Genomic DNA, 23,717 nt, shown 5'->3' with positions numbered 1-23,717 from the left:
TCCCTGAGGCTGGCCCATTGCAGATGCGCTCCATGATGATCTTCTCAAAGAGTTTCCCTAGGATTGAGGTAAGACTGACAGGCCTATAGTTGCCCAGGTCCTCCCTCCTCCCTTTTTTAAAGATGGGGACCACGTTGGCTATCTTCCAATCATCTGGCACCTGTCCCGAGCACCATGAGCGCTCGTAAAGCCGTGCCAAGGGCCCTGCAATAACCCCTGCTAGCTCCCTCAACACTCTGGGTTGGGTGAGCCAGGGGGGTGCAGGAGAGCCCCCTCGCACACTCCCCAGTGGACTTGAAAGTGGACCGCAAGTGCTTCTGATCCACTTCTGGGTCTGCTGCCGTGCACCCTGGGGTACCCCCCCTGCACTCCTCTGGGACACTGCACCCACCCTAGAGTCGCAGCACCCACGAGCTGCCTACTACCTAGAGATAAGTGGAAAAAAACATTCAAAGCTTTATCTATGTCCAAATTCCCGAATCTCTCTGAATCGATTCGGAGGGTTCCAATTTGATTTAGAGAGATTAAAGGGTCCTCTGATTCGATTCTGATTCAGAGATTTGGCCACCGAATTGGGCTGCATCTCTGCCAAATCAAATCAGGGACTGAAGCGTCTCACAGCCCTAGAAATCATCTAATATAGAAGGATCAGCAAACTTGAATCTAGTACAGCTGAGTTAGAATTGGAAGCTCTTATTCCTCAGAGGACAATGTTATAAATCTCTTGGCTCATCTGAGCAGTGTGCAAAACCTTAATTCTCACATGTTCCTCTTCCTTTAGTAACTGGAATACTAAATCTTGTGCTTCTGTGGCTGAGCCTGCTGGGCTACTGAATGCCACATACAAGTCACTCTAACTCTGCCTCTTCTCCCCTCCTCTTACCCCACCCCTTTTAGGTGCCCTCGTAACAAACTTCTTGACTTCAGATCTGGACAGCTCCTCTTATTTGAGGAAAGTTGCATTGGAAGGACACCTTTACAATGGCTTTAATTTAATAGCAGCCGATCTGAAGTAAGTCTATAAAACTTTACGGCTCAAAAGGTAAAAGTGGGAGAAACAAAACAGAATGCTGAAGTGTATATAATTGTTAGCGCTAAATTGTCATGGTGCAGAGGCTTCTTGCAAGCAAAAACTGGAGCTCTTTTTATTCTTCTTGACAACTGGCATTGGCATTCAACTCTTTGAGTATTACTCCCTTTTGTCTTTCAGAAGTATGAGAGCTTTGTTATTTCCTGGCCACTGCTTGTTGCAGAACCTTTCATAAATTTTGTTGTTTTGTGGGGGGTTTTAATAAACTGTATTCAGCAGTTTTTCTAGAGATTTTGTGGTGGTTTTGTTTGAGGGAGGAAGGGAACCCTGGTTACATGCCCTTTCGGAAGCTAAATTTCACACTTATTTTGCAACAATGTCTTCACTTTCTAAGTTCTGATCTGTAAGCGTGTTGATTCAGGATTTGGCTTGACAGTTTTTAATGCAAGTAAAGCATTGCATTGCAAGATTGTCTGTCTGTCTGTCTGTCTGTCTGTCTGTCTGTCTGTCTGTCTGTCTGTCTGTCTGTCTGTCTGTCTGTCTGTCTGTCTGTCCTCTAAAAATTGGTCCAGAGGGGAAAAAAATCACAAATACAGAAAATTGTGCTGATAGTACACACACCACTGTTTATAAACAGTAGTGACACCGTTGGGTAGCTAACAGAGCATAACATCAAGATGTGTTAAGTGAAACCCAGCAACTTAGTTGAGAGAGATCAGGGCTAAGATTTTTTGTTTCTTTGTTTTAGAAGTAAAACAAGAAAAGAAGCCAGAAGGAAATTAGTAAGACACAGGCACTGGAGTGTTGCAGAACACTGCTCAAACCCTGGAAACTTGATCAGCTCAGCGAAGTATATTTGATGGAAGCAGGCAGTATCAATTAAATGAAATGACTAGGAGAAAAACAAACTGAGAGGCTATGATTTGACACTGAGTATCTGAAGATATGACTGATTAAATGGCTAAAGCTACTACAGCCTTTCAAGGATGAGCTTTTGGGAATTAAGAGCCAGAAGATAGGATGCAGGATCCTAGAGCTGCTAGAGATACTGAATAAAGTTGTAGTGAGATGAAAGAGCAGGAATAAATGGGGAAGTGGTTAACGCTGCAGCTAAAAGAAGAGATGTAACTGGAATGATTACTTGCTAATTGAAAGAAATAGTTGAAAGCTATTCACATTGGTCACCAGGTCAGGTGAATAGGGAGAACTCAAATAAGTGGGGAATGAGAATAGAACAGATTAGGGGAATAATGCTACTGGAATGTCTTTTGAATGGTAAGCAACCTGAAGATGTGAAATAACACATCACAGGAATCCAGTGAGAACTGCCAATGATCAAAGGAGAATTTGAACTGGCATATGGTTCACATACCATCTCGGATGGTTGTTCAGAACTTACAAGACTGAACTATTTCAGAGTGACTAACATAGTGTATCTTAGTGAGGAAGGACAAAGTTAATACCCCAATGGAGAGCAAGTGTGATGGTGTGTTTAGCATTATAAAACAGAATTAAAAATAAATGAAAAAATAAGACATGGAGCAATTTTGCAACAAAACTTTAAGAATGGGAAATGAAACGAGAGTAACTGTTTATTGTGAAATACCCATCTAAGTCCCCTGCTTGTTTCTTTTGGTTGGCTGTTGTAATATTTTTATATGAATTAAAGAGTCTCTTTTCTTGTAGATCTCTGGTAAGAGAAGCTGGATGAATTCTGCCTTTTGGGGATAATAGTTATAAAATGACAATATTTTGTCCTAGAAAGTGATGTTCTTTTAGAAGTTTCTTGGAATGTATGTCAGTGTGGAACCATGATGAATGTGGAAAGCTAAAAGAAATAACTTTCCATGCACTGAATGAAGCAGGAGTCTCATGGGTAAAAAAAAATATGCAAGGATGTAAGTTGTGTGGATCATAATATGCAGATTTGAGGAAGCCAGTTTAAAGGTGCACAGGCTTTATTTTTCGTTTTTAAGTGCTGTAAGAAAAGATAAACTGATGATCCCCAAGTTAGGTCATTTGTACCATTAGGTGCACTGTACAGATGTCTGCCATTGAGTAACTAGTAGCAGTAGGAGGCTGTTATCCTCTTGGGACCTGGTATTAGTGAAGAATGTGGCAGCTTAAGAACTTGGGCATAATTCCAATTTAGCTAAGGGAATGTGTTCTAGTGATCCCTGTTCCCCAGCTTTTCTTTGGCTCCTTCTGTTTCTGTCTATGCCACTTAGCTTCTGGCCTCGTGCTTCTCACCCTTCTGCACTCTTATTAGTCTGTTGTTCCTCTTCTCCTGTGCTACCTGGGTAGCAGCAAGGGGAACACTTACAGCATACTTATTGCTTTATGGGGATGGTATGCATGAATTCAGGCTGGTGATAGGGACTGATAGCTGCTCATTGCAAATGGAATCTTTGGTGAATTTATTTGCCAAAGTCTTGGAAATCTCTACGTAGAATGTGCAGACAGGCCTTTTGGAGGCCTATAAGTGAGCCACACTTGGACAAGTTGACATGGATAGGAGAAAATATATCGGATACCATGGTCAACCTGTGCTCCAAAGCCTGGAGACATTGTAGCTCTTTCACGAACAAACTGACTTCCTTTGTAGATTTTGCCCAGGTTTCATAGTTTCCTTCTTGCAAATGACTGAATAGTTTTTACTGGAAAATCCCCCAAATTAGTATAAGGCAGACACCTAGTGTGGAAACTTTACAGTCTGAGTGGCTTGTTTGGTCAAATTATAAGCCATTGAAAATAGGGTCTGAAGTGCTGGATGACGTTAACTGAAGTTTGTTCTTTTTTGTTTTTGTTTTGTTTGGGGGGGGGGGTTGGTGCTACCTGAATAGGCAACCCTAACTGATACATTGTGTGCAAATGCAACAGGCTTATTGCTGAACAAAGGAAATGTAAGGTTAAGGTGTCTAATATTACATTCCTTGTCCTCCACTTAAGTGCAAACTATTTACCACCAAGAATGTACCACGATTTTAACTCGCCGCCAAGCCTTCTACCTGTATTCCTCAAACACCTTACTGCCAGCAGGCCAGACTATTCCTTTCCCGATCATTTTATGTACACTTCTGGAAAATGATGCACAGTTGCTGAACTGGGTGATGGAATTACCTTCATTAAAGACAACAGATGTCTAGATCCCTCTCTTATCTAATGTGACACTGCTACATTTATCACTCTGTCCTCTTCTAGACGGAACTCTGGTGTTTCCTATTCATCAGTCACTTTTACCCTCATATTTTTAGATGACGGCTTTTTATTCCTAGTCCTTTAGGATCATCTTGGTATGCGACAACGTAGCTTTTTGCCATGTTATTTATTTTCATTTCAGAAATTGCTGTGTGGAGGCAGGAAGGGGAAATGGATTTTTTTTTTTTTTTTTTTTAATAGATGAAGTCTAAAAAGGAAAATATGTTTTATAAAGGCAGGCACACTCCAGCTGTGAAGATACTAATAGCGTCTTTCAGCGCTTGCTGCTCCTGTTCAGGGATAAATAATTTGGCTCTAAGAACTGCAACAGAATTAAGAAATGAGTACTTCAGCTGTCAACATGAGCACCAAGACAGAGTGAGTTGGGTCTGGGGAATAATTGGGCATGCAGTTCCTCCTCCTCCCTGTCTCCAGGGGGTAGTTCATGGACCAGGAAGTTCCCTGTCTCAGTTGGAATGGGAGAAGTTACCTCTTTTGATGGTTTGCTGATATCTTCATTTTTGCACAAAAAATAACTAAGCAGTGGTTTTAAATTTTCTGATTGGCCAAAACCTGGGAGATTTGTTATCTTTCACTGAGTCCATTTTGGCAAGAGTGACTTTTCACTCCCAAACGAACATTGCATTTAGTTAAATTGATTGGTTTATAAATGGACTTTATAGAAAAGGACTTGGCTAATCTGCCAGTTGGGGACCTGCAGATCAACAATAAAGGCAAATGTTGTTTGTTCACTGCTTAATAAAGCTGGAGTTTGGCATTTTTGGCAGAGCTGAGACTGGGCCAGTGCAAAGAATGTGATCCCAAAAAGCTAACACAGCAACCAGGTTTGACACTTGTAATAGTGTTCATCTCTCATCACTGATGTTCTTTGCCCTGTGAAGTTAATTATTCCACAGTGGAGCTTCCCCACCCTTTATTATTGCTTAATTTAACTCTAGTATATTTAAAAGATATTACTTTTTCCATCTTGCCCCCAGCTCATGGCCATTTGGCTAACTTTCACTAGAATAGCTGGCTTTATCAGATCTGTTGCTAGCTTACACCAAGAATACTGAATGGACATGAGAAACCCAAGGTACTGGGTTGAAGTTGGCACTTTTTGAATGGCATTTCCAGAAGCGAGGATTATTCGAGGTGAAAGAGAAACCTGATGTACAGACAGACTCTCTCTTTCTCTCTCAAACTTCTTATTTAAAAACTTTCTAGAATACTGTAAATGTTGGTACTTTATACTATATTTATTAGTGAAGCTATGCCCTAAACATGCCACCACTAAACATGCTGTTTGAGAACAGAATCTGCAGCTTCCCTTCGTTCTAACTTTTAGACACTTTTTCTCTCCTCCTCTCTTCTAACTTTGGATGAAGTATGGAAAGTTTTTCCTATATAAAAAAAAACCGTGAACAAAAACCTGCCCCTAAAAGAAGCTGCATGTGCAGGGCTTTCTTAGATTGTTTAGTGACTTTTAGGTTTGTGCTGGTTTTACAACAAAAGATATAGAAGAAAAGTTTGAGGAAAATCTTCTCTACCTGGTTATGCTTGGAACCACAAACCAATCGGAGTATAAAAATAAGGTGCATATAAAATGAGAGCCTGTAAGCCTGTTTGCACACATTGCCACCTGGCAATAGGATAAGGAGGCCTTAATGGTGAGAGTGGATTTTGGCTATTGCTGGCTGAATCAGAGTCACTTACGTTGCAAAAATGGTGTGCTTGGTAGTTTAGGCAGGCTGTGGGAGTTCAGCCAGCCCATAATATTTAAATAAAAGAAAAAGGAAAACAGTGTTGTTATCTTCCAGTGAAGTAGAGAAAGTGAGAGCTTCTGCCTCCACCCACATAGAAAGCTGTTGCACATACTTTAGTCCTGAGGAAGCTTACTAGCAAAAAATGCAAATGCAAAAAAGAAATTAACCTCAGAGGAGTTAAAAATCCAAGAGCCACAGGCAACCTGGAGTCTTTTAATACTCATCAAATTTTTCAAGCTCTTCCACAAAAACTACTTGCCTGTGCTTCACTGTGATATTGTGGAGAGAGGAGGGAATGGACCTGACCAACCGAGTAACAGGTACTGTTTTGGCCAGCTGTCATGGTCCCATTTTGTGAGACTGACTTGCTAGAACATCTAATCAAAAGGCAAGGGAATACTAAATCTTTTTTCTTTTCTTTTCTTTTTTTCTTTGTATACATACTAAAGAACCACAGATCTAACTACTCTTTGTTCCTGAATGCATTCAGTACCTCCAAGAATGTGACCAGACTATCTCGGACTGAAATGATATCAGAAGGGATAGCTCAAATACTTCCCTGCTTGTTGAACAAAACAAAGATGAGATGGTTGACCTGGCAAGCCATAAATAACCATCAGTTAGTTTGTTCCAACTTGGATACATTTTACTTCAGGGAGTGTTTCTCAGTTAACATAATTGCATTAGGCTATTCTGGAATGAAATTATTCAACTAATGGTAGCATGAAGGATAAATGCAAAGAATTGCACAAAGTCTGCTCATTAGAGCCATTTGTTTTTGAGAGATTCTGCTCCATATGGAGTATTGCTTGAGGACGGGTCTATCACTCTAATAGTTGTATGTGTTGATGGATATCTCTCATGAGACTGCTTCAGCCTGGGGTACGCTGAAATAAGTTTGTTAGCACGCTAATAGTAAAGACCAATTTTCTGTTAGGTATGTGAATATATGTATAATAATAGAACCTGGATTTTCTGTGCAATTTGCAGCAGGTAGCTGAATTAAGAAAAAGCTGCTCATCTTTGCTGCGGCTTTTACTTCAAAGGATGCCACTTCTCTGGTCAGCTGGAGCTCGCCAGTGATTGGCGCTGATTGGGGAAGCAGTGCCCTTTGAAATAAAAGCCACAGCAAACAGCTGGAGTTCCATAGAAGTCCTGTGTAGCTCTCCTCTGTCTCTGTGTACTCTCGGTTAGTTCAAAAACTCTCATCTTCACAGGCAAGTAAGGAACCTAACCCTGGGAAGAATCTGGGTTCTGCTGTATGTATGTATGTATATGTGTGTGTGTGTGTGTGTGTGTGTGTGTATGTGCATCTGGGTTCTGCTATATGTGTATATTTTTATACATGTAAAAATAACTTGTATTTTAAATGATAAGCATGGTTATCATCACTGCTGTTGATGTAATATAGCCCAGCAAAATAGCTAGTTCAGAGAGATTTATTTCTGTACTGCTCTTTCTGCACTGTAACAAATAGCAGTTTGGTTCATTTGCACTTCCAGTTCACTATCTGCCTTTGTTAGTGAAAGGTGCAGGAAAGAAAGGAAATGTGGGAGGGAACTATCCAAACACGTGACACACCTAGCCATAGGAAATGCGTTTATAGGATGCTCTACAACTTTCTGATGGCTTGGATGGATTTGTATTTTGGGAAAAGGGAAGAGAACGTGATCTTTGCTTTGGCATCCCACCAGCCTATTTGGATGACTTGGATACAACTGCATGAGGGGAAAGACTTGAAAGACCGCCAGGAGTATTGTAAAGTCTGTATTACTTGTTGGCTTCTGCAGCCATGTGCTTGGCTATTTAAAAACAAAACACAGTTCTTTTGACGTTTTTCATGTAACCCAATTGTTCCATGTCATGCAGGTGTTGGTGCCTTTTAACATTATTGAGTTTAATGAGTGTGGCAAGCTGAAAAAGAAAAATCCCTGTGATTTTTTTTTTTTTTTTTTTTTTTTCCCCCCCTTCATATTCCACCTCTCCAGCTGGTTCTCTGTGCTGTTCAGGAGTGGCATTTTAGGAAACATTACCTACTTACTTGGAGGATGCTCTCCCTATGAAAAAAGCACATTTAGCCCAGTAGGGTATGGTATACATCAAATAGGGTCTTTTGGAGCCTGAATGGCTGAAATCCTGTCTACCCAGAAGGCAGCTTTGGCTATTCAAAGCTTTTTCAGTTTTTATCTCAAACCAGTCTGATGAAAGAGAAACAAGATAATTTAAGTCTGAATTGATGGCCTCTATCAGGAATTGTCTATATTCAGGGCTCACTGCAGGTCTGCTTCCCTGCTCAGCAACAATAGTTTGTGGAAGTAAGAAGTTGTCTTTCACAACAAGGCTATGAAGCCCTTTTTGTAGCTGTTGGGGAGAATATTTCTGTCTGCGGCACAGTTGCTTTATGTACAGTAAATGTACCAATTACAGTGGCTGTGAATGGAAGACGGGGAAAATAGTGAAGGTGAGAACTTTATTGGCATTTTTTATAGCGGCTTTCATCTGTGGATCCATTCTGTACAAAAATGGGTGATTACTTACTTTGCAAACCTGGAAACTGGGGTTAAGCCCAGGTCTGAGTTGCCAACCATCAGTGCAAGTCCTTACTACCTTCTTCAGAAAACCTATTATATCTTTCTCCCTAGGCTGTGGTTCTATTGATAGCTCTAAATTAATGCTGGGCTGGTATGTCACCATTTCACTGGAATTCTGTAAGGCAAAGAGTGCAACAAAGATGGCTCTGGATGATAAACTGAAGGTGCGAGCCCTGTTTTCTGGCTTCCTGCTTAGAGAATTTGACAAATGCCATATCTGGAAACTATGAAGTTAGTCAATACCCAAATCTGTGTAGAATCATTTTTTTCCACGAAGAGGACAAGTTTCATCTTCTGGTACTGTCCAAGTATTAAGTTAAGCCAGGAAAAAAAAGTTCTTGAATAAAGGTTTTCTGACGTTTCCTGTTACAGTAATGTTGTATCTCTATAGGAAACATGAAAAGTAGGCATGTTGTCTTGGTGCCCCATTTGATTAATAATGGGTAGGTTTTGATCCTGAGTTGGTGACAGTTGGGACTGGACTGCAGTTGAAACATTACAGCTGCTGAAACAGCAAATAGCTGAGAAATACTATTTACACTGAAGTCTAGTCACTTCATCACATGCCACCATTACTACACTACGATGCAGTAATAATGGCAACAGAATGGAAGTAACTTGTACATCTGTTTACTAGAGAAGCTATGGATTCCTTAAAATATCTTGGACAGTGTGACCCGAGTTTAGAAACCTGGAATTACCCATCTGAATGTGCGGAGCACGATCACTGGTTACACATATGGGATTTTTACCAGCTGTTTACGGAGTATGGTTGAGGGTGTTTGGAGTGGAAGAGTCTTGGAGGGTTTTGAAAGTAGGATGGGGTCAAATTGCTGGTATGGACTGGATATATAGCAGGGGCAGATATCATGCATGGCTCTTCATCAGCTTGTTTAAACATCTTCCTATGCCCACAGCTCCTCCTGTGCCACCTTAACCCTGGCAAATCTACCTCACCCCATGGCTTAATCATGAGCCCAGGGGACTGACTATACTGTGCCTAGCCCTGCAATGCCACCTTCATTAAATGCTCTGTGATAATGCTTCCGTGCTCAGTCCAGTGGGAATCTCGTGATTAAATGGATCATCCCACATGCTACTGTCAGGGGGAAAATGTTCTGAAATGAGACATGGAAGCACTGTTTCTCCCCCCGCCCCCTTTCCTCCCACGGCCACCAGCTCCTTAAAAAATAAAAATAAAAAATTGAGCAACACTACAGTGACATGGTAGAAATATTTGCCAGCAAATCTAGTGCCAGCTTTGTGCTCTGAAAAATAGCTGAGAATGCTGTCAGCTGTCTTCTGTATGGTGTGCCTAGGGTACCGTGTGAAAACTATTTGTTAAAGAGATTTTGAACAAAAAGGAGGTATTCTGATCACCTCGTGAGCATTCTGAAAAAGTAAATTAATCTGCATTTCAGCTCAGCTGAAACCGCTGTTCAGCAGTTTTAAACTGCCAACTTCATCTTTTTCATTGCACAAAAAATAAACGTACACACATTTTACATTAACTGTGAAACAATCCAGGCTTTGTGGTTATTGGGAAAATATTCACAGTGTTACAGGATTCGAGTTTAGGGTGCCTCAGGGGTATGATTATCTCCTAGTAACCACACCCTCTTGTGCCTCATTACCTTTTGCTTTCTGTTAAATTACTATTGAGTGTAACAAGGCATTGTCTTAAAATGCAGAGGCAAAGCAGGTGCGAAGGACAGCTCTGCTTAGATTACATCTTTGTCGGGAACTAATTCTGAATGATAAATTTTGAATAGCATATTGCTGCTATGAAGCCACATATCACTAAGATTTGCTGCGTAGATTATTTACTATTGCTTATATTTTAAGGAAGGAGGGTTTCTAAAAGTACATCTTTATGCAAACTTGATTTTTCTTTTCTTGCTGCTGTCAATTACAGCTGGATTTTAAGAAATGCAAGTACTGGCCTGTGTTATTGTCCATCACTTCAGTAATTTCACCTTTATCACTTCCGCAGCAAAACTGGTATCTCTGTAGAGCTGGAGAGGAAAATGAAAGCTCTTTGAGGCTTCCTGCCCTGCAGGAGGCTAGCCTGGGTTTGGGAGGATATTGCTGTGATCAAGTTAGCAGGGATGTTTCATACTGACTTCCACCACTGGGCTTCAGTACCAAGTAGCTGTAAACAGTAGAAATATAAGGGGTGGCTGAGTAGCACATTAAAGTAGCACATTAGAAGGAGTAGCTGATTGGCACATTGAGCTTAATTTTTGAAGCATCCCCATTCAAGAACTCTCTTGGAAGATGTCAGTCTCTTTCCCTATTTTTATTTGACAAAACAATTCCCCTTGTAAGGCAGCAGCAGCTTTATGGTTGAGGTATGTGTAATAGAAAATGCACGTCTGGGAAAATGTGGAATGTAGAACCAATAAGATACAGATGTCCTGAATTAGTGACCCTGTGGTTTGTATGTACTCCTCATCTTTTTTGTTAAACTCTAGGGAACCTTACTGCTGCATTACCGGGTTGCAAGAATCTCAAAGCAGATGGTGGATGTTAATATTCCTTTCACACTAAAGGCTATCAATAAAGGAAGTTGGTAGTAACTTCTTATTCGTCATGAGGTCTCTCTTATGGTAAGGCATAACTTACAGCTGTACGTGTGGGCTTCTGAATCCCTCCTACCTGCTAATTAAAATGTTGGGGGGATTTTACCCTTAGAGACTTCCAGAAATATGGGACCATCTGATGTCTCTTGGAAGCCCCTCTAGTACAGTTTTTGGCTTTTTCCCCAAGGTTGCCAGTCTAAACAGAGTATTCATACATTGATGAAGCCACTAAAGCTGTTGGTACATTTAAAAAAATGTAATGCTTTCTGTGATCTTTACTAACAAATTTTGTCTTATTCTCTTAGCCCATGAAATATTTACAGTGTATAAAACAATACACTAGTCACCAAAAAGATCTCCAAGGAGCTGTAAAATAATCCAGATGATTCTTCCTTTTCATTGAGCACCACACTTTATTGATCTTGTGTTTCAGAGGAGAGCACTACAGTCCCTACAGCTTGATGTGCATGTGTGGGTTTGGTTTTTTGATTTTCTTGGTTTGGTTTTTTTAGTTCTACTGCTATGCCCAGAACTTGTTTATGAGGAGCGGTTGGTATAGCTACAGTTTTGTATAAATAAATAGCTGGAGCAAAGCATATCACCATGCAAAGTGGGATGTGCATAATCAAATTCATTTGTTTCATTGCTGCATCTGTCAAACGTAAGGGTGTTTTACCCATAGAAGCAAAATGAGTAGCTCGGAGTAAATTTCTTCTCATTTTCTTGGCTACCAAATGATGTCTGTAAATGGTAAGTTCCTCAAACTCTTCAGCCCTAAGATTTAATGCAGGCTGTGCCATCTATATTTTGAAATAATTGAATCTCTAATTGCCTGTTACAGCCCTGTTGGTGGGCTGTAAATGCAGAATTCAGGAATACTGTGATATAGAAAGGGTGGCAATGCAGTATGATTTCTTTGCTTTTTCTTAAGCAAAAATATTTCTTGAGAAATATTCAGATCTGATCAGGCGATTCTCTTTTTTCCTCCCTAAAATTAAAACATCCCATAATGCTACTGCTTTGTTTTTTACATGCTAACAAAAGTAGCACATGCCCACCTAAGCAATTCACGGTGGGAAAACTCAGAAATGAAAGAAGACAGGTTCCAGGTGGTAGATCTGCCTTAATGATAAAATAGGCCACTGCAAGGGGGGAAAAAAATTGCTGGAAAAAGCAGTCATGATCAGAATACTATGGAGGTTTGGATAGTAATTGGCATGTTTTCTAAGATCTAGAATAGTCTTTTCTTCTGTCGAGTGGGAACTTGCTGCACCATCTCTGTCCTGGATGCCTCTTCTGTCCATATTTAACTAGCTGTAATAGTGTCTGGTAGGTTTTAGTTGCATTTCTTTTCCACCTCTCCCCAGCTCCAGTAGCTCCAGCATAACAGAGGTTTCCATAAAACCTTTGGACACCTGAGACCGAAACTAAAAGGATACATTCTGGTGCTTGCTTTGTTTGCTTGTTTTCCCCTAAACCATTGCATAGGGAAGATGCAACAACTAGGTAGGAGCCACAGGATCCTTTTCTGCGTCTGCAGATTTTTGTAACATTGACCAATGCCACATGGCTGGAGCCAAGAAAGCAAAAGTAGCCTCTTCAGCAAGGGTGGGCAATTATTTTTACCCACCAGCCATATAGGCAGTTCTGGGGAGCTGTCGCAGGCCATTCAGCACCCCTTCACTTTCCCTTCTTCCCCCCGCCCCTCCGCAACAGCACGGAGCCCATGCACCACCGCCAACAGCACCTGGCCTGCCCCACCTTTCTAGGCAGCCCAGGTGGTGGCAGTGGTGGCTCCTTCTGGATGCCACCACTGCTGGCCCTAGCCCCACAGTAGTGGCAGGGACCCACATGCACAGGCTCAACCCCAGCCTGCCCCATGCCCTCTCTAGATTTGGGCCAGTGGAGTGGACCGGCCAAACCCACACACCCAGCGCTGACCCACCCTGCACCTGCTCTGGACTCACCTGCCCTTGCTGAACAGCAGCACCGGTAGCGTCTGGGCAGAAACTGCTGCTTGGCCCAAGGGAAAAGTAGCCCCTCCTTGTCGCTGCCAGGTGCTTCTCGTGGCAACAGCTATGGTAGGCAGGCAGAAGCTGCTGCTCAGCATGGGGGCAAAAACTGCTCCTCACCACTGCCAGGCCCTTCTTGCTGCAGCCGCCCAGAGCCTGTAACAATGACTGTGCAGAGGAAAGGCAGGGCAGCCCAGGCACAGGCTGTTGCCACTGCTCAGCATGGGCAGGTGGTCCGGAGCAGGCGTGGGGCAAGCCGGGGTTGGGGCTGCGTGTGCAGGTCACCACCAGTATTGTGGAAGGAGATGACGCCACCTGGGCTGCCTAGAAGGGCAGAGCTGCCTCAGCCCCACTGCATGCCCAGAGAGTAGCAGGACAGCGCCTGGACCAGGTGGGACCAAAGGACCCACCGTGGGCCACACAGAGTCCCTCCATGGGCTGGATGTGGCCCACAGGTCACAGTTTGCCCATCCCTGCTCTTCAGCTTGTTAGTCCTTTGTAGTTGCTGTTGGAGTTCATCGTAGCATTAGTACAAGCATAGCACAAAAATACAGTATGGGCAGGTCTTGCATTGCTAAGGTCAGTGTTAAGCTAGTCAATCATCTGCCCTTACAGGAACCTAGTGTAAAGAACCTCAGGTGGGTGGAATAGGATCAGTTACTTGACACTGTGTGCAAATGTGCTGCAGCAGCCTGAATGAGATCCAGATCATGAGGAAGTACTGCTGGGAGCCTTATTAGAGCAGTCAGGCCCCATGGTCATGAGGGTAGATATTATAGTTGAAAGAAATATGGGTATAGTCTTTGCATATTCCACAATTGGGTTAAAAGTGCTTTGCAGATGTCTGACATTTTTGTAGAAAGAGTGTGGTTGATAGTGACACCGTGAAACTGAACCCAGTGCATCCATTTATTCCCCTCAGTAAGCAAGACTATGAAGTCTTATAATTTCTAAGTGTTAAGTTTGTTTCCTCAGGCTTGAGGCCTGGGAATACTATCCAAGCATTTCTTCAAGAGGTGAATAAACATACCGTATCTCTAGAAGAAGTGTTTATATATCAACATTTCATAAGAAACCTTATCTGATTCTTAGAAAGGATTTCCCAGAGAAGATTTTAATATGTGGATTGAATAACCTAGGGCAGAAGTGCCAAGAATATGACCTGCGACCTGGATCCAACTCATGGATTGCTCTCAGCTGACCTGTAGGGACTCCCATAGGAGCCAGGGATTTGAGAAGAGGGCAAGTGGGGATGGGGCCTACCACCAAAAATCTGGGCATGGATCCCCACTGGCAGCATATGTCAGCACCAGGGGGTAAGCAACACCTGCTTTAACTTCTGCTGCCACCACATCTGGATCTGGCCCACAGAGCAGGATGGGGTTGACACCTGTGATATAGGCAATGAGCAAGTTCCAGAGAATACCATAAAAAACACTTTCCTTAATTGCTACCAGTGGGAGTCAGTGCTCTAGGTGTAGTTACAGGGCAGATCCAAACTCATCACAATATTCCTTAAACTAGTCTTTCAGTGACTGTGGTCAACTATATCAAAAGTTGGTGGGAGGTTTAGATGGACTAAAATGGTCATTTGATCCTAATCAAAGCTAATTTAGCAGGGATGTAATATCTTGAGCAGCAGCAGATTTTCTCCTCAAGACACAATTCTGGAATCTAGGCTGGAAATTGCATAGGGTTTTGTGAAGGTCCAAGTGCACCTGGTGCTGAATGGCCGTCACCACCTCAGTTGCAGGTGCTCGACCACCTGGGCGATAGCGATCATCACCTACTGGAATTCACCATCCAGCACAGGGTGTCAAAGGCCTGCACCAAGGCAGCAGCCCTGGACTTCAGGAGGGTGGATTTCAGTGAGGTAAGGAGACTAGTCGGGGAGGCACTGAGGTCCCAGAGGGGAGGGGAATTGGGAGTCCAAGAAGAGTGGTCGTTCCTTAAGGAGATGATCCTCGAAGCTCAAAGGGTGACAATCCGCACACGGATCAAAGTGGGCAAGAGTGCTCAAAAGCGCCCCCCCCATGGCTTACCAAAAGCATCCATGAATGTCTCAAAGCCAAAAAGGTGTATACCCAATTATACCTCCTTGGCTCAAGATTGTAGGGGGGGGCTGTTAGGAAGGCTAAGGCAGAGATGGAACTGGGACTAGCGACCCAGATCAAAGATAACAATAAGTCCTTTTTTAAATGCATAGGGGGTAAAAAGAAGGTACCAAGTAATGTGGGACCTCTTCAGGACATGCTTGGTAATCCAGTGGTAGCACCAGACAACAAAGCTAATCTCTTTAACAGATTCTTTTCTTCCATTTTTCTGAGCAAAGACAGGGACATTTTCTCCCCCGCCACTGAGAATCTGGATGGACCCAGGGGAGGGACAGCCAGGCCCAGGGTCAGTGAGGACCTAGTCAGGGAACTTCTGGAGGGACTAGACATGTTCAGATCAGCAGGTCCTGATGATCTTCACCCCAGAGTGCTTAGGGAATTGGCAGAGGTCATTGCAGGACCCCTGGCACAGCTTTACGAGTACTCCTGGTGCTCTGGTGAGGTGCCAGAGGACTGGAATAGGGCCAATGTGGTCCTCACTTTCAAAAAAGGGAGGAAAGAGGACCCAGGAAACTATAGGTCTGTTAGTCTTACCTCGGTCGTGGGGAAGCTCCTTGAGAAAATTATCCAGGAGCACGTCTGCAAAGGGCCAGCAGGGGAGATTATGCTTAGAGATGATCAATATGGATTCATTAGAGGCAGGTCCTGTCAGACCAACCTGGTGGCCTTCTACGACCAGGTCACAAAAGCCTTGGACGCAGGTGTCGCAGTGGACATAGTCTTTATGGATTTTAGGAAGGTCTTTGACAGTGTCTCTCATTAAAAAATTAGGTGACTGTGGTGTTGATGCCTACACAGTCAGATGGGTCACAAATTTGCTGGAGGGCCGCACCCAGAGAGTGGTGGTGGATGGGTCATTTTTGACCTAGAGGGATGTGGGCAATGGGATCCCCCAGGGCTCAGTCCTCAGGCCCGCACTGTTCAATATCTTCATCGGTGCCTTGGATGAGGGGGTGAAAAGCACCCTGTTCAAGTCCGCAGGTGACACTAAGATGTGGGGAGAAGTTAGCACGCTAGAAGAGAAGGACAGGCTATAACTAGATCTGGACAGGTTACAGAGGTGGGCGGATGAGAATAGGATGGGTTTCAATACTGACAAGTGCAAGGTATTCCACCTTGAGGGGAAGAACCAGCAGCCTGCCTATGAGCTGGGGAACTCCCTTCTTGTCAGCACAGAGACAGAAAAGGATCTTGGTGTCACTATTGATTCCAAGATGAATATGGGCCAACAGTGTGGGGAAGTGGTCAGTAAGGCCAGCTGCACCTTGTCATGCATCCACAGATGCATCACGAGCAGGTCTAAGGAGGTGATCCTCCCCCTCTATGCGACACTGGTCAGGCCACAGTTGGAGTCATGCATCCAGTTCTGGGCGCCTCGCTTCAGGAGGGATGTAGATAGCATCGAGAGGGTCCAGAGGAGGGCCACTTGCATGATCGGGGGCAGCAGGGCAGGCCCTATGGGGAGAGGCTGTAGGACCTGAACCTGTTCAGCCTCCAGAAGAGAAGGCTAAGAGGGGATCTGGTGGCCACCCATAAACTTGCCAAGGGGGACCAGCAGGCAATGGGAGAGTCCCTGTTCGCCTGACCACTGCCAGGGGTAACAAGGAACAACAGCCATAAGTTGACCGAGAGTAGATTCAGGCTAGACATCAGAAGGCACTTGTTCACAGTCAGGGCGGCTAAGAGCTGGAACCAACTTCCACTGGAAGTGGTGCTTGCCACTACCCTTCAAAAGGAGGCTAGACCTAGCTGGGGTCATTTGACCCCAGCATCCTTTCCTGCCCACAGCAGGGGGTTGGACTTGATGATCTGCTTAGGCCCCTTCCAACCCTACCAACTATGAAACTATGCCTTCTGCCAGGTAAGATTTGAAATGGTCAAATACGCTAGCCACTGAAGTCGGAGTTCCTTTTAAGTACAGGCCGCTTGATGTAATAAATTCTTCTCATCTTCTGAGGTGTTGGTAATGCCCGTAATTCCTGACAATTCCAATATACTATTTCACTTGTGTAACCATATAATCAGTGAATCAGGTTTTCAAAGAAGCCGTAAAACAATAGCCACGTCTTGGACCTGAATTCTAGAAGCTGAATAAGTGCTGCGGGCTTTCAGGTGGTTTTAAGTTTGTTTGTTTGTTTTCAAACTAAAACTAACAAAAAAAAAAACCTGAGAGCCTATAGCACTCATAGCTAAATGCCTAGAGAATCTGTCAGAATCCATCTGGCTTAGCCATGCAATGACTTAAGGTGCTAGTAGCAAGAAAAGGTAGTAAAAGTTTTTTGTTGTTCATTGCCTTAAAGAGAACATGGTCGTGTCCTGTGTCTGTGTGTATGTCTGCTCGTCTATTCTTGTCTCCTTTGTTTCCTCCTTATGTAACTATTTCTGTAATCAAATGAATTGGCAGAAGTTGTTTACTGAAATAGCAAAGTAAATGAGTATTTGTGATCTTTACAGAATTTTTTCCCTGTTAACTAGATTCTAATAATTATGTGCTTCCAACCAGGAAATAGAGGTTGTTTCATTCATATGTCCAGGCAAAATAGCTTGAATCTTGCCTGCTTGCATTAACTCCTCATAAGCAAATTGCAGACCAAAAATTGCCATCTTTTATAACTTCAAATTAACAAGTATTAAAATGTTTTCAGGAAATAGATGAAAATGATAAGTTATTCATTCTGAATTCTCCTTCCAACACTAGTTAACAACAGAATTTTCTCCACCTTAAATCCCACGTTGCCCCCTTTGTCTAAGAAATGTTACATTTTTTTTCTAAATACATATACACGCAGAAGTTGATTTCAGTAGTAGTTTACAAGTTTCCTCAAGTCTGTCTACTACCTCTAAAGAAGAAAAACTGTTAGACTCTGCCAAGTTCCATAAATAGGCTTAAATTCCAAAGATGCATCTTGTGTTAGAAGGGGGGACAGGACAAAAAACCTGAACGTTCAAATTGTGAATTGGTGGAACACTTGTTTTTATTTATTTTTCTCCTCTCTCATTTTTTCCATCTATTCTCACTCAGTCTTATTACAGATTGAGTACTCCTAATGCATGCCTTCCAAGTGATGAAAAGGAAACCCGTGACCTTTTTTGAAATGTGTGGTTTCTTTACTGAGGGATGTGAACATATTTACTAAACATCAAGCCATAACTTGATGTATTGAGATGGGGCAGATCTTGTTTGTCTTAGTGCATTGTCAGAGAGAGAGAAAAATACTGGGGAAGAAGGAAGGTGAGACAGGAGGAGTGTTGAACTAGATCTTGGGCTGTGGATCAAATAAAGCTGTCATCCTTTTCTTTTTGAGGCACTCCCATTTCAAGGTCTGGGCATATTTTTTTAAATATTAATTTAAAAAATAGATCAATATTCAGAATATTAACTCTTTCCCAAAGCACAACTCCCCCATCATTTGTGATTATTGCCAAAGGAGCCTTGCTGGGAGTGAGTCGGTTTTCATAACACTATGAGAATTAGAGGTGCACCAATTAAAGATTTTTTTTTTTTTTGTGGGATGGAGCCGCAGGTGTCTTGCCGGGGTTTGGGCGGGGGCGCGGCTCCCACAGCTGCATGCACCCCTCAGGGGAGTCATGGGGGCATGTGCCACCCAGACTTGTGGACGGGGTGAAGGCAGGCTGTGGCTTAAGGCCAGGGGCTGTGCTGGCCTCTTTCTGGAGGGGGGGCTGGGCCAGGATGGCACTGGGAGGGGAGCTACAGGGTGGGTTACAGCGCCCTCTCCTGTAACCCTGCCACCCCATGCAAAGCCCTGGCCCAGCCCCCCTGCTGGGAAGAGGCCAGTATAGCTCCCAAGCCTGCAGTGGGGAGCCTGCCCTTGCCCCGCACACAAATCTGGGGGACATATGCCTCCCCCAGGGGTGCATGCAGCAGCGGGAGCTGCCACCCCTCCACACTCAGATGAGCTACCTGTGGCTCCACCCCACCCTACCATGGCTGGGTAGCTCCTGCTCCACTTCCTCCCTCCCTCCCTCACTGTGGGACCTCTTTCTGCCCCTTCACACTCCCTCCTCCCACCCCCAAAGACTTACCAGGCACACTGCTCTCCAGGCTGCTGGGCTGCATTCCTGCCCCTCTGCATGCTGTGGCTGCACGCACGCATATGGCATTTATTGGTGACATTTTTGGCCACATCAGCCAGAAAAAGCTGATCGATGCTGATACGATATGGACTCTATATATTGGTGCAGTTCGAAAGAGAATTAGCAAATTTGGATTTGGGTTGGTCAAAGAAGAGACCGTTGCAAGTCCTAGAGATGAAACTTAAAATGCTTTCTCCTGGTAATTAAACCAGATTGCTGTTAATTCAGGTTCTTGGATGAATCTCCTCTGGTCATAGATTTCATAGATATCAGGGCTGGAAGGGACCTCGGTTCCATGCTTGGTATTCTTCATGTGGGATAGGGAAGAGCGTGTCTGTTTCCAAGGCATCGGTGAACACAATCGTGCTGAATTTTTATTGACCGTATTTGGTTAAAACTCTGAACTGGGAGTTGGGTGCTTTTGATTCTAGTCCCAGCTCTGCCACCAAAGTTGCGTGGGCAAGTTGCATGAATTAATGGTGCCTCCATTTCCCTTGTTTATAAATGGGGAAGAAGGGTGCTCAAGTATTTGTACAACATTGGCATTGTTGGATTAAAAACATAAACTTAAGTGCAAATAATTGTTTCCCTTGAGATTCAACTTCAGACTTAGCTGAGTGAAGATTATTAAGAAAAAAAATGCAGCAGTGACCAAATATTTTATCCTGTGACCCAAGATACTTGTCATTACTTGTGTAAGGTGAGTATGTATGAGAAATGTGCTGAACAGAAAATCATGACTACTGAAGATTTTAGGTTTCTTAAGGGATAATGAGGATGAGGCTTGGAGAAACAGTAACTGAGTGCTGTTGCCAGGACAAGTGGCAGTGGACAAAACCATAACGTTTCCCAGAAGACTTGGGAAAGCAGTCAAAGTTTGGGTGGCGGGTGGGATAGATTGTAAGAGAAGAAGGGGCCAAAAATAATTGGGGGAAGGATCGCAAATGGCATATGAAAGGTGGTAGTGAATGTCAATGCCCACACATGTAAGTGACTGCCTTTTTTTTTCTTCTCTGAAGTCTTTCAGGCATGCTGGCTGCATGGAACAGCATTGCCTCTGTGTTGTATAACAGTTAATTGTAGAAAGAGAAAGAATGTAGCAAGAATCATAGCTGCCTATAATCCATCCTGTGCACCTCTGGCAGGGTGCCATATAGGTTACTTAAGGTGTTTTGGGGGTGTAAAAAGCCTTTTTTGATAGCTAGCTTGTACTTGTTCTAGTTCACTTCCCCTACTGTGAACTGATTTCTGCCTGGTTCCTTACGGGATCCACTTCAGTTCAGGTGTTGGAAAAACATAACTCAAATTCTCTTGCAGGCCTCTTAGGCTGAACATATTTAGTTCTTAAAGCTTTTCCTTGTAAAGCATTCCCTATGTACCTGAACTGCGCTTTCTTGGTTGTCTTCGGATGCTGACTTTTCAGTGTCATGTTTTCCAGACCAGCCAATGGCTTTCCTGAAATCTTAGTAGTTATTTTTGTGTTAACACCAGGAGCACGGTAGTGGAGTCAGTTGAATCGCATCTCTTGAATGCCACTGAAATTGCTTCACAGTATAGATGTCTCAAAGGTTGGTATTGAAGCCATTTGTAAAAATGAAGCAAATGTAACTTGAGGGCTTCCTAACTTTTTTTATTTATTAACTTATTACAGCAATATCCAGAGGCCCCAGTAGTGTTGGACGGTGTCATGCCAATGCATTTGGACACAGTATTTTCACCTCAATTTAATTAAAACTTGCTGGAGTTTGGTTCTAGAGGACTGTTATGAAGATGGAAGTAGTAACTCATAACTGTTGCCTGTCAAGAAAATGAATGTTATTTATATGTGCTAGCAACAGTGAAAGCGTAGAAGGAGTCTGATTTCACCTTACTTCCACCAAACCAGCAACTCTGTATGTAAAGACTGCATTTTATTTTATTAAAACAAAAATCAAATCAAATAGAGAAATGGTTATAGCATGAAGCTTTTACATTTTGAAGAAGAAATACAAGAACTTCATTTTTTTTTTGAATCTGGCATATACTGCAAGTAGTCCAGTTCCATGGAAAAAATAGAGATTAATAGAGCATAGGGCAGTCCTTGTGGTAGAAGCATTTTCATAAGGTAAGGGAGGCTTCTGCCAAGGCTCCTAGCATTGAAGCTAGTAGTCATGCTTCTGATGCAGCAACCTGTCTGTTGAGAACGGGGATGACGGCTAAACTGCCGTGAGATGATATCAAGTCGTCTTATTAGCCTGGACTGGAGTTGAACTGTCAGCCTTCTCTATCTGCAGTAGAGTTGTGTTGAAAGTAAATATTTATAAAACATCTAAAAATAGGAGAAAGGATGGGAAAAGTCCAGACAGTGTCTCAGTGCTAACATTAGCTAGATTAACAACTGAAATATCAGGAGTCTTTTAGCCAACAGAGCATAAGCTGGGTCAGTGAAAACTGCCCCCTTCTTAGTGCACATGCTAACTGGATACCTAAAATAGAAAAGGCATTAGTAGGATCAAAGAGATGATTTTTGGTTTTGCTTTTTGTCTCCATCCCCTAATATTTTCTTCCTTACATAATTATGTAGAACATTGTTTTTGTTTTGTTTTGTTTTCATTTTGATGATCTTGGGAAGGAAATTTTAGATACTGTGCACAGGAGCTGCTTGAGAATTATAAATAGCTGAATAAAAGAACCATTCCTTTGTTAGACTTCATGTACCAGGTGTTAATTTATGCACAAGCAACTTTACTTCCAGCACATTGCATTTTTGTTAATGAGGCTGTGTCCAACTGACTCTTGTTTGCATCGCATCACTTTAAAAACAAAAAAACAAAAAAAAAATCTTTTACCTGCTAGAAAAACGAGGGATTGGAGATGGTTTGTCTGCTGCGTGTTGTTATTCATGCAACATTCAATTTTACTACAAGTTTTTGTCCAAAAAAAGAACCTGTCTCCTCAGCTAGACTTTGAGGCTTGTATATAATAAATGAAAACCTCTGCTACACTTGTAATTTATTTGTTGGTGACTAGAGCAATGCCTGTTTTCGTTGTAAATAATAAGTAAATCACTGGAGTGAATACAGCATGATATGATCTCATAGCTGTGTCCAGGCCAATAAACTGACAGCAAGGTGAGGAATTGCCTTTGTGTCAGCAGACAGGATTGAAGGATGTTGGGAATGAACCATCTAATGGCAATTCATGACTTCTTAAAAAAATTTTATTTTCCCCTCCCCCTCGCACAAGAGGTACAAGTCTTGAACTGATGACTTGCCTGATTTATTTTCCCCCATCCTCCTTAATACTTGACTCGAATTTGACAGGCTGCTACCACTTACAATGTTATTTAAGAATTCAATTTTGTTCAGTCAAGGAGCTGATCTCCATGCAAATATGCTGATCTCTGCTCTGCCAAGCAAAAGGGTTATCATTAGTTACATTGTGGGGCTGCCCTTAAACAAGGCTTCTTGTCTGGATGCTGTTCCAAGGTCTTTCTGCTAAGCTGTTCCTCTAGTGGTGTTAGAAATACATAGCGCTTCCAGCCGGTAACTACAGTTCATTGAAAGTGATCTGAAGACTTGTATCGTTCTTTTTTGTTAAAAAAGAAAAGTACTTGCCATTGTTTTTCGGAGTGGATCTACAAATGACTTTTGTCAAGTAAAACGCCCGACAGTGACCTGCTTTCCAGACCACACTAGAGATTTAAATGAAACAACAGAGAAATTGTGTTGTTTGCCTCTGTGGATTGTTCTTTTGAAGACGGATGGGGAAGAAATAAAATGCAACACTTATCAAGTAATTGAATCTCTGCTTATTTGGAGCGCTCAAACTTCTCCTGAGCCAAGCTGCAAAGCTTTCTGTGCAGTAGACTTTCACTTTTATTAGTATTCCTTTAGAATGACACTTAATTGTGAGATCGGTGTGAGTACTTTGCATGGGAGTCTGAAGGGAAGGAGGAGGGCAGTGTAACTCATCAACTGATCTCAGGACTATGGAGCCAAATTGTATTAATAATAATAATGGAGAAAATGTCTTGCTGTGTAGAAGATTGCCTGAAATTAGAACTTAATCAAAGATACAAGTTGCCATTTTGCAAAGAGAATCTCTCTTTTTTTTTTCTTTTTTTTTAGTACCACCAAGGGAGATGTAATTTGCTACTACGGAAACAAAGGAGAACCAGAACCTATCTTCCTGAATCCGGGTAGGCTTATTTTCTTAAGGTTGTAAATAATATTGCTTTAGAGAGACACAAAATGCATCTGTGCTCTAAATGTTTATTTACAAAGAGGGAAAATTGCAGGAGATTGCTCCTGGTTAGGTGTTTGAATAGTTGGAATTACTCTGAGACCT

The 23,717-nt window shown here is 42.7% G+C and overlaps 1 protein-coding gene across 1 annotated transcript in view; it reads left to right on the top strand.

Moving 5' to 3' along the window:
• TANGO2 (transport and golgi organization 2 homolog) overlaps positions 1-23,717 on the top strand; it is a 75,129-nt gene that overhangs the window by 41,684 nt on the left and 9,728 nt on the right. The window contains exons 6-7 of the mRNA XM_019539022.1: positions 898-1,012; positions 23,498-23,568. Of these exons, the coding sequence (XP_019394567.1) occupies positions 898-1,012; positions 23,498-23,568 (186 nt within the window). The remainder of the gene's footprint in view (positions 1-897; positions 1,013-23,497; positions 23,569-23,717) is intronic.

Source organism: Crocodylus porosus, unplaced genomic scaffold (assembly GCF_001723895.1).
Source record: "Crocodylus porosus isolate Cpor-Errol unplaced genomic scaffold, CroPor_comp1, whole genome shotgun sequence".
NCBI classification, from domain to species: Eukaryota; Metazoa; Chordata; order Crocodylia; family Crocodylidae; genus Crocodylus; species Crocodylus porosus.
This window is presented reverse-complemented; position numbering and strand designations above follow the sequence as displayed.